The sequence below is a fragment of the Halictus rubicundus genome, chromosome 13, assembly GCF_050948215.1.
Source record: "Halictus rubicundus isolate RS-2024b chromosome 13, iyHalRubi1_principal, whole genome shotgun sequence".
Taxonomy (NCBI): domain Eukaryota; kingdom Metazoa; phylum Arthropoda; class Insecta; order Hymenoptera; family Halictidae; genus Halictus; species Halictus rubicundus.
In genome coordinates, this window is record NC_135161.1 from 3,944,612 (window position 1) to 3,962,126 (window position 17,515).

Here is a 17,515-nt window from a genome sequence, read left to right on the forward strand (position 1 = left end):
TCGAGGGGACTGCGGGGTCTGGAACCTTCTAGACCTCTAGTAACGCGTTATTGATAAATTTAGCAAAGAGTTCGTATAAATACCGGTAGATTACCGTGGCGCGGGCTCTCCTGCTGCACTTGTGGTAGAGGACCACGGCTGCCCGCAGGATGAGAGAATACGAAGCAATGCTATCGGACGCCTAGCAGCCCAGTAGAGGACAGAGGTTGTATCTGGACTCCTCTCTGGATACATGGGAGAGGACGGCCATGAAGGTCGGCCACCCGCCGAGAGGAAAGAACAGGATAGCTTCCTGGCCGCCTGAGAGTAGGATCACCTGGTTCCTCTGTACGTTTTGGAGAGGATGGCCACGAAGGCCGGCCGCCGAACGGGCATGAGAAAACAGGCGAATCCGAGTCGTCGTCATTTCCCCAGAGGGAGAGTACGGTTGAAATAAACCGGACGTCCGATGGTGGTATCGCGTAATATACAGGGTAAGGCGCTAGAAACAGGCCATCTGAATAACTCGGCTGCTATTGGTGTTAGGAAGAAATGCATCAGATGGAACTTGCTTGGTTTCGAGGGTGCATTAATCTGATGTTAGTAGCTTTTTTGTAGGTGGACGCGTAAAGGTCATATGAAGGTCAACTTTATTTTTTTAAATGGAATGTCCCATTTTTTATACCATAGATTGATAGAGTATCAAAATCTGAGTATAAAAGCGTTGATCTTCATATGTCCTAAACCTAATAGTTAACGAGATAGTGTCCAAAGAAAAAAGAAAATTATTTCGATAATATCTCGTTAACTATTAGATTTAGGACATATGGAGGTCAATACAGTTTTACTCGGAATTCGATAGTCTATCGATTCATGATACAGAAAGTAGGTCTTTCCATTGAAAAAAAATAAAGGTGACCTTGAAATTTCCTTTATGCCTCCACCCATGCAGAGAATGTTTGTGTCACAATATGCCCCCCCCCCCTATAGCGTGTAAGTTTTGTATACAACATTTTTTCATATTATCATACATAACGGCAATATTCAAGGTGGACATAGTTATAGGGGGGCACGGTGGGAACTTACACGGTATAGGGGGGGGGAGGCTATTATGACACAAATATTCTCTGCATGGGTGGAGGCATAAAGGAAATTTCAAGGTCACCTTTATTCTTTTTTAAATGGAAAGACCTACTTTCTGTATCATGAATCGGTAGACTATCGAATTCTGAGTAAAACTGTATTGACCTCCATATGTCCTAAATCTAATAGTTAACGAGATATTATCGAAATAATTTTCTTTTTTCTTTGGACAATATCTCGTTAACTATTAGGTTTAGGACATATGAAGATTAACGCTTTTATACTCAGATTTTGATACTCTATCGATCTATGGTATAAAAAATGGGACATTCCATTTAAAAAAATGAAGTTGACCTTCATATGACCTTTACGCATCCACCTACAAAAAAGCTACTAACATCAGATTAATGCACCCTCGAAACCGAGCAAGTTCCATCTGATGCATTTCTTCCTAACACCAATAGCAGCCGAGTTATTCAGGTGGCCTGTTTCTAGCGCCTCACCCTATATATATAAAATCATTTCTTAAATAATTCGTTGCTAACTAACTCTCTTTCTCTCTCTCTCTCTCTCTCTCTTGCAAAAAACTATTTTGTATAACAAACCAAACTCCCTCCGTTTGTAATCATATTTTGGAAAATATATCCTGTGTCCGCAGATATTCCGATTCCTTTTATTCCGAAAAAACATCCACCGCAATCCTTACGTTACAAGGTTGAATTGATTTCATAAGAAGTGTAGTAAAATTGAGAAGAACGATATGGTAATCGTTGAGAGATAATTGTGCGTGTATTAGATCGGATAAGGGTTACACTTTACCTCAGGAAATCAGAAATTTTTTAGATAGATTTTTTAGAATTTATTTAGAGATCAGTAGTTCAAAAGCTCGTGTGAAAAGATGTGCGATTTTCAGTGCTTTTGATGGGTAAGGGCGCCGTGATGTATGTACTCAGTGGCGTGGATCGTCCAACGAGCAGAACCGCTAAATGTCAGTACAAGCATACGGTGATATCGATAACGCAGATGCGCAAGCGCGGTTGAGCCGGCCTGACGGCGCACAGTGGTGCCAAATGGCCAAAAAGCGGCAAAAAATCTGTAAAACCGAAACTATCCAACGAATTTGTTTGAAAATTTGTGGAGAGATTGCCACAGGTACGACGCTTATTTGGCAACAAATTTTTTTGTAAAAAGTTGTTAACATTAAGTAATAAGGGCTAATCGAAAATCTCTGTTTTCTGCCCATTTTTTATTTATGGAAGCATACAACAAATCCTTTAATAGATTTTGGTCTGGAACTAATCGTTTTGGCAAGGTGTAATATTGATCTAGCTTTGTGCAAAATTTTAAGAGATACTTCGAGATGCTTTCGCCGCAATTTAAGTTTAAATATCAACTTTCGGAATTTCCAAGAATGAATCGCGCGGATGTCACGATTATTTGATGTTTCAGGTGAAATTTTTAAGGGTTACATATCGGATAATAAAAAAAAAATGTGACATTCATACATATAAAAAGATATTTAATAACAATTTTTTATGTAAAATGAACAACGTTTTCGTTCACTGGACCACTGTCGCAGAAATGCAACAGGTATTTTTTGGTAGTGCTCCAATGAACGCTATAAAAATAATTTATGTAAGATAAAAAAAATCGTTATTAAATATTTTTTTATACATAAAAAATTAATAAATCATATGCACTTCACATTTTTCTTTATTAATTAGAAATATTCCTAAAAAATTTTACCTGGAACATCAAATAATCGTAACTTTCGCACGATTCACTCTTGGAAATTCTGAAAGTTGATATTTAAACTTAAATTACGGCGAAAGCATCTCGAAGTATCTCTTAAAATTTTGCACAAAGCTAGATCAATATTATAACTTGCCAAAACGATTAGTTCCAGATCGAAGGTATTCAAAGGATTTTTTGTATTCCTCCATAAATAAAAAATGAGTTTAACGCAAAAGGGCTTCAGGTTAGTCCATATTACTTAATGTTAAACAACTTTTTTTGGAAAATTTTTTTGCCAGTCAATAGTTGAAACCATTTGCAATAACCCATATGATTTGTAGACCCCTAAGTATTAAATTATAGGTGTAGTAATTACATAACTATCGCACTGAAAACTGATGAATTCCCAGGAGCGAGGAAATAGTTATTTACCGTGCGTATATCTCCGTAAAAAATTTTTTTTTCAAAAATCTGACTTTAGCACATCATGCACGCACTATTAGGCTATACAAAAATAATTTTTTTTTATAAAAATCGAAAATTTATAAAATGGATTTTTTGCCGCTTGGCACCACTGTGCGGCGGGCCCTTCTCACCATCCCCACGAACATTGGACAATATCTGACAATGAGTACATAAGAACATTGTGGCGCCCTTACCTGTCAAAAACGCTGAAAATCGCACATCATTAACTATTGATCTCCTAGGATCAAAACTTGGATTTTCAGCATTATCTCGCCAAAATCTACAGGATTATACAAAAAAAGTTAAAACTTCCTGGTTTCCTGAAGTAAAGTTTAGCCCGGATATGTATCGTATGTTGACAATGATGTTTCACATACATTTAACAGGAAGAGTATTTGCAAACTTGAAGCTGAACTGCGACTGGACTTTGAACTTTGATGCGTCTTTAGGCCCGTGCATAAGGATGATGAAATGAAACTTATTTTACTGATACCTTTAATTTACTGATAATTTTAAGTCATCACGTTAAGAGATTCAAACTATAAATATCTCAAAAAATATGAATGATATGGAAAAATGTTTTAGATAGAAGTTGTATGATTTCGAATAAACTTACGCAACGAAGGTCTTCATTCAATCAACGAAGGGTTCATTACATAAGTCAATATCATCGGAATTATATCGTATTTAGTACCATTTTCATTAGAAAAATGCCACGAATATGTCGGTGAAAGTCCCATAAAAAATAATGAAAAATAAAGAAGTTCTGTTATTGCATTAGTAGCGGTCTCCTGGTCTCATATCGATATACCCGATCCGTATTATGTTTACACTACTCGGCGACCGAGGTCCCTCGTCCTTCTTGGTCCCTTACGGTGTACATATATTCCGCGGCAGTGGGGAAAGTTCTGGGACTTGTATCGGCCAGATATTTGAGACATATATCGAGAAAAGACTGTATTTCCGATGAGGACACCTGCAGCTTTACTTTGTTCTTTAGTGGGCCAAGAGAGAACACGGAGAATGAGCGAGGGGTGAGAGGCAGCTGCATATCATAAAGGTATCGGTTGATATTTTTCGTTGGAAGAGGATAGAATATGACATATCCTCTCGTTCTGGCACTAAGCGGTGTCAAGCGAACAATTTCAAAAGAAGGAGAGTGGACAGCGATTTTCTTATTTCGAAAGAACATCGTCGTCTTATATCGAAAGAAAACGATAGATACCCATAATATTTAATTTCATAAGTATGTTGCCTTCTCATTTACTTTTTCTGAGCAGCATGTAAAATACACTCTTTTCATACTACATACAATTAAAAGACAATACGAATAGATTCTATGTATGTATAACAGCGTGTAAAAAGCATCGTATTTAACCCTTCTATTGTGTTCACTGAATTGCTTCATTTATGGTATATGGCTTCTCTACATAGAATTGTATCCGACGTAAAAGAATAAATTATAAAAATCGGCTTGCAATTGCATTCCAAGATATAAAAAAGAGTTACATAAAATGTATATAAAAGCGAAGAATGTGTGTAGTGCAAAGAATGGAAATTTGAATATCCCTTACAGGGTGATATTGATCCGAACCCAATACGAGGGTTGAAAAATTGTAGCTGTAATAGTAACACTAAAGTATACCAGTTTGTATACCTTGTCACAATTATACACTGATTATAAAAGACATCCGCTAGCGTCTGAAATAATAATCTATGAGTTGTCGTCCACCATTTTGGCTGAACTTTTTACTCGGTGAACAGTGCAACCAGTAAAAAATTAAATGATCATGCAACAGTCGTACAATATCGAGGAATATAAACGTACAGTATCGATAGGGATACTTTTCGTTGATAGTTCGCTAAATCTCCCAGGTTTTCCGTATTCGTGGTTGGTCGTTATCGATGGTGATCGGGACACCGTGACAGTAAGAGGAGTTTCTGCTGACAATGGTGTAATTGCTTCATCAACGCAGTGCCCGGTGGTACGACTACTTTCAGCGCCTTCCATGTCATTATCCTCATCGTCATCGTCGTCATCGTCGTCGTCGTCATCGTCGCGACCACTAAGCCACCAAGCGGTGCACCACATTTTAAATCGCATCCATGGTTTATATTTCTGTAATAAACAACATTTAGAGAAAGATTAGAGCCCACACAGGAGTAAACAGTAATATCCATAAAGAGGCTATAGCCGGGAGATTAGGGTTGAAAATTGCCCTGGGCTGTTTTTTATAGGACCTGAACTTTCAACCATTTGCCCAATTTAATCACAAATTTAATCAAAAATTCTGAAAAAATCGAACACATTTTAGATCTTTAAACTTAGATTTTTAAACTTAGAAAGAAGTTTAAAAAGAACACTCACGGAATTAATTCAGCTGTAAGATATTGTCATAAAAATTATACTCAATTTTTTCAGATTGCTAGGTCTGGAGCGTCATAGTTGCCGCCCGACAGCCGGACGGTTCTGACTGCAAGACGCATAAGCGCCTAGCGGCACTTTAGTATCCCGTGTAGGGGTGCGTATTACCGGGGAACTTCTGACCTCCGCTAACCGACCTATGGCTTTTTCGGCGCGCGGACCATGTGCCATGGGGTTTCGCAGCGTGAGGAACACCAATCATTGCGGACCGGGTCATTGCTACCTGTATGTCTAGCTAATAGTGGTTGTAACGTCAGGCTAGGCCGGTTCCTAGTCCTGCAGTAATCAGCCTGCAGTCACAATCTTTCCTTTCTCAGCAGGAGATCGAACAGTTCGAAAACTTGTTTGTCCTTTGGCTAGACTAGTTTCAGACGTGTCTAACTCTGGCTGTCCACTTCTAGTGTTCCCAGCTCTCCAATTTGTACATGGTTCTTAATACCAGTTCCTCGGCTGTGATTTCCAGCGGGCAAGTGTTTGTGGGCACCTCCAGCACTCTCGTGGGGGCTTTTGGCATACAGCCCGTGATCCTCACCCGAGCCACTCCGTGAGCACTCTGAAAGCAGAGCCCGGCGAGGAAACTGGTGGAGTTCGCCAGGAGCAACTCTCCGAGGACCATCTCCTCGAGGTTTTCTTTCCCCACGGGAAGTGGCCAAGGCACCGGTGTACAGTAGGCTGGATCGAGAAATTTGGGGACATGTTTCTCGAAAACGAACTTTCTCGTATCAATATTTAATCAATGAACTTTGAAATAATATAAGAGTTAGAAGTAGGCCAAAAATTGACGATGTGCATGCCGTGGAATCCAAACATTTTTATGCCATTGGATGAGTTTCCTGGATAAAATCGAGAGCAGCGCGCACTAGAAAATATCTCCAGCTACAAATTGAGCTATATTTTGTCTTGATTCTCTGCGAAATAAAGCCAAAAACTTGAAGCACGTTTCTGGCGTCAAAATTCGTAATATCGATAATACAGAGCAAAAAATGTGACAAGTTTAGTCACAGACTTTAGTCCCGTCGGATCAAGACCAAGACGAATCTTAAGTCTGTGTCTGATGGCTGTGAATGGAAATTTTTAATTAAAAAGTCACGTGACTATTCCGGGCCTTTAAGGATAACATCATTCGCCAAAAAATTGGTCCTTTTTAATGCGCTGCGAATCCGTAGTATTATAACTTTTAAAGTCTGCAAAATGTTTCTCCCAATGCTTAAATGTTTAACATTACATAATATACTCAAAGAATTAAGAAAAACAAGCATAATTCCGAGAAAACGTCGAGCTCTAGGTTTAAATGGGACTAAAAGCGACTATTTTAATTAATATATTCACTATAATTTAAATACATGTCTATTTTTTCTATATAGTAATGAAAAATAGTCGCTTTTAGTGCTCTTTAAACATTTAAATGTATAATTGTATATCGTTGTAACTGAAATGGCAGGACTTATGACAATATCTTATTGCTGAATTAATTCCGTAGTTGTCGCTCTTAAACTTCTATATAAAAATTTCATTTTTCGATTTTTTCGGGTTTTCAGTTTTAAAAACCACAGTTTGCAACAACAAAATCGGAAAACGTTCTTTAATATGTGACTTCGTACTTGAAACGTGTCAGATTTTTTCATAATTTTCAATTGTGATTAAATTGGGAAAATGGGCAAAAACTGGTTTTCGATTTTTGCATGGAACTACCCTTACAGATGAGGTATCGGGCTGGAACTTGGCAGAAAGGTTTCTTTTTTGGTAGGCTATCGAATGGTTCAGGTCCAATTAAAATCTTCATTTTGACCCTCAAATCCGGCTATAACCTTTTGGTATTATATACCGAAGAGTCGATTTACACTGGCGGACAAATAGGTAGCACAAATACACTATATGACAAAACGATAGTACATCGCAAAATCCAGAAAATTATGAAAAAAGGAGTTCTGGTCGTTCGCAGATCATATCTGCTTACGAAAAACGGGCAACAATAAGAATATCGAAGGTGACTGCGAGACTATATAATAGACTATGAAAAATATTTTTCATGATTGGAACTCCGGCTATTAAAATAATTCAAGGTACACCACAAAAGGGGAAATTCTTTGTGATTTCTGTCACGAAAAAATTTTCAATCTTTCTATTCTTGCGTTTATTCCTATTGTATTGTTACGAAGATTCATCCCTTAAGGTGATTTTTTTTATTATTCGCTTTGAAAACTTGAAATATATTATGAAGGTCATCATTCTGAACTACTTTTTCCTACACACATTACCGCCAACCGGTCTTGGTTTGCGAGATATTTGCAGAACACTGTTGGGATGATTGTAGCGAACACCACTTTTTTCCAATGACCAAGTTTACCCTTTAAGGCAGTGAAGCCCTACACCCCCTCCCCAAAAACCTATCCCAGACCCAACCAAAATTCGTTCAAAATGACAATATTGTGGGATCTTTGACTCGTGGGTCCTACGAATTGTAGATCGGAGTGCATGTCTGTGTTATCGGTATGAAAGAAGACGTGAAGAGTCGTGCGAGAGGTCGAGAAGCGAGTTTAGAGAGAGAGCGAGTTTTGGAGTGAGAAAGCGATCGAGCGAGTTCATGTTGTTTAATTTTTGTTTTTCATAACCATATATATTCTGTATCATTAAATGTTGTTGCTTTGATTTTCGTCTTTGATCCCTATGCACCAAAGATCCCTACAATCTAAACCTTAGTTAAGTTAAGTATTTCAATTTTTGTTTCTTTATTTTTATTTTTGTCAACTTCTATTTGAAAGGAATCCTAGTTATATCTGGTTGAGACCGTTAGTCCTTCCCCTACACTAAAGAGCAAATTCGGTCATAGAATACGCTTTTATAACTACGTAGGTATATGCAGGATCTAGGAGGGTTAAACTTCACCTTCTGGGACCAAAAATTTGGCTCTTTTATTGTACAGTCATATAGATTTTGGCGAAAAAAGTCCCAAAATTCAAGTTTTAAAGTGCGGAGTTCACTCGTTCAAAAGTTATACGCGTGTAAAGTTAAACGACTTCAAGCGTTTTTAACATGTAAAGGTGGGTTTTCCTATTGCGCGTCTTGGCGCAGCGTTTTGCAATCAATACTCCATTCGTCGTAACTCGCGGCTGTGCATCCAGACGCGCAAGCTTGCGTTCGTACGATGCGATTTAGTATGTCTTTTCTTCTTTTTTACTTGAGAAGAAAGAGGAAAGAGCATCGTCTGAATGCAAACACCTGTGTAGGTCGATTTACTGTAGGCGCTCAACACACACATTTGGGTTTCTCCCTACGCTTCGATATCTTCAAATGTTGTCCCAAACATAAAAGTAACTTTAAACAAACATAATTTCCTCTAAATAAAACTTATTGTCATAAAGGCGCGCGACAGTCAGGTATCAAAGGGGTCTTCGTTTGCACCCAATGGTTAGGCTTTGACTAATGTGTGTGGAATGACCCAAACGGACGCTTTACATCCGCATGCCTGCCGAATTCCTGCCAGGTGATTTTGCGAGGCACGCAGGTTATCTGTCACTTGATACGTGACTGTCACACGCCTCTATGACGTACGCAATGTACACCTCTGTTGATTGGGTTGTCAGATTTTAGGCGGATTTTTAATTGTTAATAATTAAAAAATGATGCCGAAATCGCAATTTTTTATTCTTTATGTTCGTCTTATACAGGGTGAATTCGATAAAGCAGGACACCTAAATATCTCCGTTACTTTTCGTTGTACAAAAAAACTTCGTAGGACAAAGGTTTGAAGGGCCACATATAACGGTGTAAGGGAAAAAATTCAAGGTCATTTTTATGAGATTTCAAGGTTATCGATGTTTTTTTTAAATGGAATGATATATTTTCGTTAACGTAATATTGTAGCTGACAAAATAACGAATTCATGCATGTAACACAATATGACCTTCAAATGACCTTCAACCCAGAAAAATGGTATAAATAAAATTCAACGTGTAAGATTCATTTGATGTATCTCTGTTACGCCAAATGTTGAAAAATACATCCCTTGAGCTGCTAAACATTCAAATGTATCGCAATACATAACATAATAACAGATTCGGTTTTGACAGGAGGACAATTATGATATACCTTCACCTATACGTTCGTACAGAATCGTGTTTATCCAGTACTAATTACTCAGAAGACCTTCTTGCTATCAGATTTCCACAGTTTCTAAGATTTCTCGATCAGTTTATCGATGAACGTTTCACAATGCGTTACTCGAAGGAAGATAAGATTGATATGATTTTCATTTATGGAGAAAGTCGACAGTGTTTAAAAGAAGCCGTGCAGTTGTACAAGGACCGATTTCCTAATCGTAATTGTCCATCAGTTTCCGTTTACTCCAATTTGATAAATAAAGTCCGTGAAACTGGTAGTGTCGAAAATAAAAAACGTACAAAGGTGAGGACTGTAACGAATGAAGCAAACACAATTAATGTTCTGGCAGCAGTGAATACAAACCCTCATGCTAGTACGAGGCAAATCGCACGAGGAAGTGGCATTAGTAAAAAATGTGTACTGCAAATACTCCAGGAACACAAATTTCACCCCTTTCACCTATCAATTTGATTGAGACAATTGATAAACGATAGAGCATTTTTTGAACATTTTGAGGGATGTATTTTTGAACATTTGGCGTAACAGAAATACATCAAATGAATCTTACACGTTGAATTTTATTTATACCATTTTTCTGGGTTGAAGGTCATTTGAAGGTCATATTGTGTTACATTATTGTGTCAGCTACAACATTACGTTAACGAAAATATATCATTCCATTTAAAAAAACATCGATAACCTTAAAGTCTCATAAAAATGACCTTGAATTTTTTTCCCTTACACCGTTATATATGGCCCTTCAAACAGTGTAACTTTGTCCTACGAAGTTTTTTTGTACAACGAAAAGTGACGGAGATATTTAGGTGTCCTGCTTTATCGAATTCACCCTGTATTGTCATGGAGAGCAACCCCTTAAATTTTCTCCCACCTGTAGTCTAAAACCCTGTATATGGAGATAGTTAACGGCATGCTAACGAACAGAAGAGAAAAGAAAAGAAACCTACGACTACCATAAAAATGCGTTCGAACGCACAGGCTTAGATACAGAAGCACGCATCCAGACGCATGGCGAACAGACGCAGTCGCATGCAATCGCTTCTAACGAAGTTTGACGAATGAAGTATAAGAGTGCCCAAGGTTGCAAAACGCTGAGTCCAGACCTGCTTAGGGAAACCTACCTTAAGGGTGCCGCCATATTGGTATGGCCGTGCGTCGTCTACTGAGCAGAACTGCTAGATGGCACCACAAGCACGCATGTGATGTCGATAACATAGATTTATAAGCGTAGCTCTTCACACCCTCGCGCACCTATCTCCGACCGACCTTCCGGTGGTTCCGTTCGTTATTGGACGATGTCTGAGTACATACCAATATGGCGGCGCCCTTACTTGTCCAAAACGGTTGGAATTGGTCAAATTTACACGCGTATAATTTTCGAACGAGTGAACTCCGCTCTTTAAAACTTGCATTTTTGTAATTTTCTCGTCAAAATCTACACGATTGTATAAAACAAAGAGCAAAATTTTTGTCTCAGAAAGTGAAATTCAGCCAAATTGGAAATACTTCAATCATTGTGTCAAAAAAGCTGTCGATCATCAAAATCGTAACGTAGACGAAACAAAAGTTCTGCCAGATGTCCGACGTAATGTTGTTTCCGGGTTCCGTACTAGGGAATACTAGTTCCAGTCTCTCTCCAAATGTGCTTTTTCGGATTACACTTACGTGATACATGATGACAAGAAAGAGAATAATGTCAAGTATACGAGAAGCATGTCGTGTTGTTGGTTAGAGAACGGACTCTATGTAGTAGTAACAGTTTTTTGCAAATATCTTACCAACAAAGGTTGTCCGACAGTAACATGTATAGGAAAAAGAATTTCACAATTATGCCTTCAACAACATATTTCAAGGTCATTGAAATCGGTGAGGATACCCCTGTTCCAAATTACCTTCAATGTTCATAAAACTTTGAATACAAATAATTGTGTTATCTTTTTGTCCGACAGAGTCTATAGAATGCTTATTTTGTATAATATTAATGTGAGAAACGTTCCGACAGTTTTTTCAATTCTAGAAAGCAGTGAGAATAAGAAATTGTACTGAATTGAGCATGAAATACAACATTTACACGAAACTGTTTATTTTCTCTTCTTGTCCCCATTATAATTTGATAGACAAGTTACCTTAGTTGTTCAAGGAAGCCATTTCTACACTATAGTAAATAAAGAATAAACTTGTGAGTTCCCCTAATGCTGGTCACTTATGGTTTCTCTTAAATACAGTAACAAATATAATACTATTTCTTTTTATTTTTATAATTTGACAATATTAAAAACCAAAAGTAAGTGATAAACAACCAACGTTTCCATGATAATTAACTTAAATTAACATTATACTTTCGTTACAGGATTTTAATAAATCATTAAGTGTCCCCTAGTACCGGACTATAAAACCCTGCATGATATGTCACAAACCTCATGGGTCCATTTTGGCAGTCTGAAAATTGAATCCAATCTTTTTTACTATTTTCTAGACAATCTACGCAGATTGTTCCTTGTTCATCTGTCTCGGTTCTAATGTTCTAGCAATTTCAAGTTTATTTTTAAATTTTCTGCTCTACCTTTTTTCTTAGTATTCATTATGCTTGGGTATACAGTCTTTTCTCGATATATGTCCACAAGACAGGTGTATCCAGGGATATACAGGGTGTCCCAAATTTCGATTAACTCCGTGAAATGGGTGGTTCCTGAGTTCATTTGAAGCGACATTTTCTTTTGCAAAACTGTCCGCCTCAGCTTTGTTAAGGAGTTATTAACGAAAATCACGAACCAATCAGAGCGCGGCCACGGCGCGCGATGGTCGGGAGAGACCGGCTCGGCAGCAGGACCTACTGAGCGGCAGCGTCGTGTTGCACCGCGGTGATAAAGTGAACAAGAGGAGCAGAAATGGATTTATAATAATTAGAACGCCGTAAATGCACTTGCTGCTTCGAAATATGTGTCACTGGTCCATTCGCGGACGAACTGCACAGCTGACGTCAAGTATACGGCAATGTCAAAAACAAAGGGACGTACGGTCAGTACCCCTCACGGGGTATACCCCGCAGCGGTGGGGATAGTCCTGGTACTTTTATCGGCCAGATATGAGACATATATTGAGAAAAGACTGTAGTTTTTAGTCACTGGAACCAAAGTAATAAATAGAAGTACAAAAAGCAACACACAAGACTGAGATTTGTACTGTCCGGCAATAGGGAAAATTGTTCTGTTTGGTACTAGGGTACAGTAAACAAATAAAAGAAAATGTTTTTGTTGAAACCAATGAACTCTATGCGCAACATAGAAAGACAATTAAAAATATATACAGGGTGTTAAAAAAACCATTCAATATTTATATGGTATATAGGATACATTGTACTGAGTAAAAAAGCTTTAGTAAACATAGGTCGAAAGGTCAACCGTTTCTGAGATATAAACATTTTTAGACATATTAAAGTTATGTGCCGTCTAGCGTTAGGGAAACTCCCTCTCCTCTTATGTGAACTTAACTTGTTACTTAAATGCATGAGAGAAATAATACGGAGCTAAGAGAAACAGTTTTATGTGATAATGCTTTTGTATAGAAATATTGTAATAATAATATCAAACAATGTTGCTAAGCCGTGTTATCTGTACCATTCTGAATACTCACTGTTTTGAATTGAGAATACTGTCTATCAAGATACGAGACTGCCATATGTGTCGAATGCATGTCGCTTACGCCCGTGCTAGATTCGCTCCTAGGCCTCCGGCTGTCATCTGTGTCCAACTTTCCACTGTTCCAAACGAAAAAAAAAAAACGAATTACATATTAATTAGTGTGTTTAATATACTGGAACAAAGGAGAATACTAAAAATGGTAATTTTTGGTAACCCCTGCAAATGATAGATTCATACAGGAACAAAATGTGCATATTACTTTCCCTAGAGGCGATGGAAAGGTTGCTAAAAAATCATATTACAATGTAAATACAGAGTGACCAAAAAATATTGTACTTCCTTGAAAGAGGGTAATTCGAGAGGTCATTAGAAGTAACTTTTTCCTTTGCGAAAATATTCTAGGCGGCTTTATTGAGAAGTAATTTGCGAAAAAAGGCGGGACAATCAGAACGCGACTACAGCGGACGGATTCTAGCTCGGCCAATCCCAACACCCCTCTCAGCGAGACCTGTCGCCGAGTTCGCTGTAGCTCCGATTAGTTCATGTTTTTCGTTAGTAGATCCTGAACGAAGCCACGGAGAATATTTTCGTAAGGAAAAAAGTTACTTCCAATGACCTCAGGAATTACTTCCTTCAAGGAAGTACAATATTTTGGGACACCCTGTATAACGAAATCGATTTAACACAACATCATTGCCACATACGAACAGCAACCAACATCCTTTACAACAACTCTGCATTATTTCTCTCCATCGGTAAGTATAAAAAGTATTTTAAACTATTTCATTTTCAAAAATACAAATTCATTTTTAGAAAAGTGTATATTCCGTATTTGATTCCACATCAATTTTTAATAAACTGTCCAGCTAACTATCCAAAGCATATTTAACGCATTTTTGGAAAAAGAAAGTTTGTGCATTACAAAGTCGTCTGGAGAGTCACCGGATTTTATTTATAAGGACGCTCTAGATTGATGTTATTAATGTAATTTAACGTCAAAAACCATAAATTACACAGATTTCATACAAAATTATCGAAGAAATATAGAAATTCATTCCTGTAGATAGTTGTATACGCACATTTAACTAATTCCTGTCCATGACATTGTGTTAAAGTTATTAAAAACAATGAAAGAGCTATGAAATATGAAATTCAAGTCTTTAAGAATATTTAAAAAGCGATTAAACATATTTTCTTAACAATGTTATAATTTTCGAATGATATATTTACCATTAACATTCAATGAATGAAATGGTAAGTATACATAAAATATAATTAAAGATTGAAAATATTTGTGTTCGTAAACATATGTCCGTTACCGTACAGCATTACATATACAGTCAGTCTTATAATTGGGTCATATCACGCGAAATCGGATACTTTTTGGAGTAATGCTTCGGATTTTGTTCAAATTCGAATATGTTGTAGTCTTATTAAACTATGAACGATTCTCAAAGGATTTTTCGATATCATAAAAGTCTTATAATTTAATGAATTAAGGGTGACACGTTTTTTTACACGCCTGTAAAATCAATAATTTTTATGATATCGAAAAATTCTTTGAGATTCGTCCATAGATCACTAAGGACTACAACATTACAAAAAGTATCCGATTTCGCGTCGAATGACACAATGTTTAAGCACTTGTGTGATTCCCGATACATCGTACTATATGTATAGTATTGTATAGATACACGTAGATGAGGCCTTGGAATTAATAGCTCACGACGGCCGAGTTTCGAAGGCTACGCTCCGTCTCGCTCTCTGTGGCGGCCATAATGCTCGGAGCTCCTCAGGCGCGTACCATGGGAGCTACATATTCGGGCAACTCTCGTATCAATGGATTTCCACTCACCCATGAGGTACTATTATTTGTTTGTATTTTTTCATAATTTCGTTTTCATGCCGTGTAGTAAACAAATTGTTGCAACTTAAAAAAAAAAAGAAAAAAAAATACAAGTTGTATGGTTCAATCTTTAAAAAGTTGTCTTCTTTTTAAAAGTGTCCGAAATTCTGTTTACCTCTCTATAGCTTTTTTATGGCCTTTTCCTGACTTACATCGTCGATCTTCATATTAATAGGTTGGACTACGGCTTAAGCATAGACAGGGAACAGCTAGGAAAACCGAGGATTGGTTAAGTGTGAAAGAAGTTTGCAGGTGCGCGACTCATGTGAACAATCGTAAAAACGCATACTACCTCATGGGTGATGTGGAAATCTATTGATACGAGTGTCGCCCTAATGCGCCACGAATAGCTCCTATAGTAGGTGTCTGAGAAGCTCCGAGCACTAGGGTGCGAGACGGCACGGTCGGGTTAAGGGGGCCGGAAGGCATTTGGCCTTGACTGTCACGGTATGTTACGCTGTGCCTTTTTTTCTAGACATTTTACGTTTTAAATAAGTAAGTAATCAATTAAAAATGCATACCACCGAGTTTGTACATGTCTTTGCTACGTCTGTATAGAGCCCTTTTTTCGATACGAACACGAAATCTCTCGAAATTAAGAGAATCTCTCAGCGGCAGCCATCTTGTGACGTCATACTTGCTTCAGAATTCGAATTTTCTGCCGAATATTACAAATTACTCCACGATGAGGTAGAAATTCGCAATTTGGGCTCTATACAGACGTAGATTGGACTTTTAAGAAACACAATTGACCACTTCTAAACTGCTCATTGCAATATTGAAGCGGCAGTTTGTCTAGATTTTGACCCTTGCATACGTATATGGATTTCAAACCATGCCGGCCCCCTTAAGGGGGCATAGCCTTCGAAAATCGACCGTCGTGAGTTATTAATTCCGAGGCCTTACGTAGATACTCAGATCGTTTCGGCATCTCTAATTCTCGATATGCCATTTCGGGATCTCGATACGTACGTATGTAGTCGTATAGCTTCGGGATCCCGAATAAACATATGTACGTAGCCAGATAGTTTTGGAATCCCGAAGAGACATAGGCAGCTGGATCCTTTCCGAATCCCGGAAACGTATTATACTTTTGGGAATCGTCCGAGCGTTCCCGACCCGATAAGAGTGTTCGGAATTCCGAAATATCTATTAGGTAGAAATCGTCTGATGCGTCTAAGCATGACCAACCAAGTCTACTTCCTGCATATACAGGGTGTCCCTGCTAATTTAATTATCCCGAACAACTATTAAACGATACATTTTGTGGAAATTGTAAACCATGGAATTTAAATGGCTTCGAGGGTCCATCTCACGGTACTTGCTTTTTTGTAGGTGGAGGCGTTTCAGAGATTCCAAGGTCACCTTAATTGTTTTAAATGGAATGATTTGCTTTTTTGAGGCAAGCGGAATGGGAGACATGTCCTTTGTTACTCCCACTCCCACCCGCCACTAGTAGGCATGGTGGGAATCGCTGGTAGGGATAGAGAAGTAGCGGGGGAAATCGTCTTTGGCCTTAGGCCACAAGTTGCCAGCCCTGGTTTATATCTATGGTTATGATAATTCGCGCGGGGGTCTCCCCTGCGTCAACCGGTGCCCCCGGGAATGGGGTCGGCGCGGAGAGACTCCCCGCGCCCCGATGTGCCCCCGGCAATGGGGGCGGTGGATTTGGGTGCCCGGGGTGCGAGCTGACCCGGGCCCCCAGGGGGAGTATAGCTCCCCCCGTGATAGGACGACACCCCCCGGGTTAGTTTCCCGGTATGGGGAGGGTGTCGGTCCGTCCCTGCCTAACAGGGGAGGGTGATCCGTGGGGGGTGGGGTAGGAAAGGTCGGGGTGTGCCGGATCGCGCCTCCGACGGCCCTTCCTTCCGGTGGCGGCGTCTTCTTGCCTCGGCCGGGGCTGGTTCCTTCGGGACACCGGCCCCGAACGGGGCACGAAGACTCCGGGAGCTGTGGGTGGACCGAGCTGGGGCTCGGGAAGCCCAATCCGAAGGCTCCAGGGATGGGGACACCGGGCGGGTCTCTCCGCCCGGGGTCTTATAGTGTAGGCAATGGGGGGGGGGGGGGGGCTAACCTCCTCCCCCGGGGTATGATCACAGCTGGGAGGTGTCCTGTTGAGTACTCGCGTGATCCAGGCACCTCCCCCTTTAGCTTAGGTGGGCG

The 17,515-nt window shown here is 39.1% G+C and overlaps 1 protein-coding gene across 3 annotated transcripts in view; it reads right to left on the minus strand.

Annotated features, from left to right (window-relative positions):
• Machr-a (muscarinic Acetylcholine Receptor, A-type) overlaps positions 1–17,515 on the minus strand; it is a 96,978-nt gene that overhangs the window by 11,732 nt on the left and 67,731 nt on the right. For 2 of the 3 annotated variants that reach the window (XM_076799187.1, XM_076799186.1), the window contains 2 exons: positions 13,439–13,562; positions 5,090–5,380 (listed from right to left, as the gene is read on the minus strand). In XM_076799187.1, coding sequence (XP_076655302.1) covers positions 5,090–5,380; positions 13,439–13,562 — 415 coding nt within the window. The remainder of the gene's footprint in view (positions 1–5,089; positions 5,381–13,438; positions 13,563–17,515) is intronic. The other variant, XM_076799188.1, reaches the window with a different exon arrangement.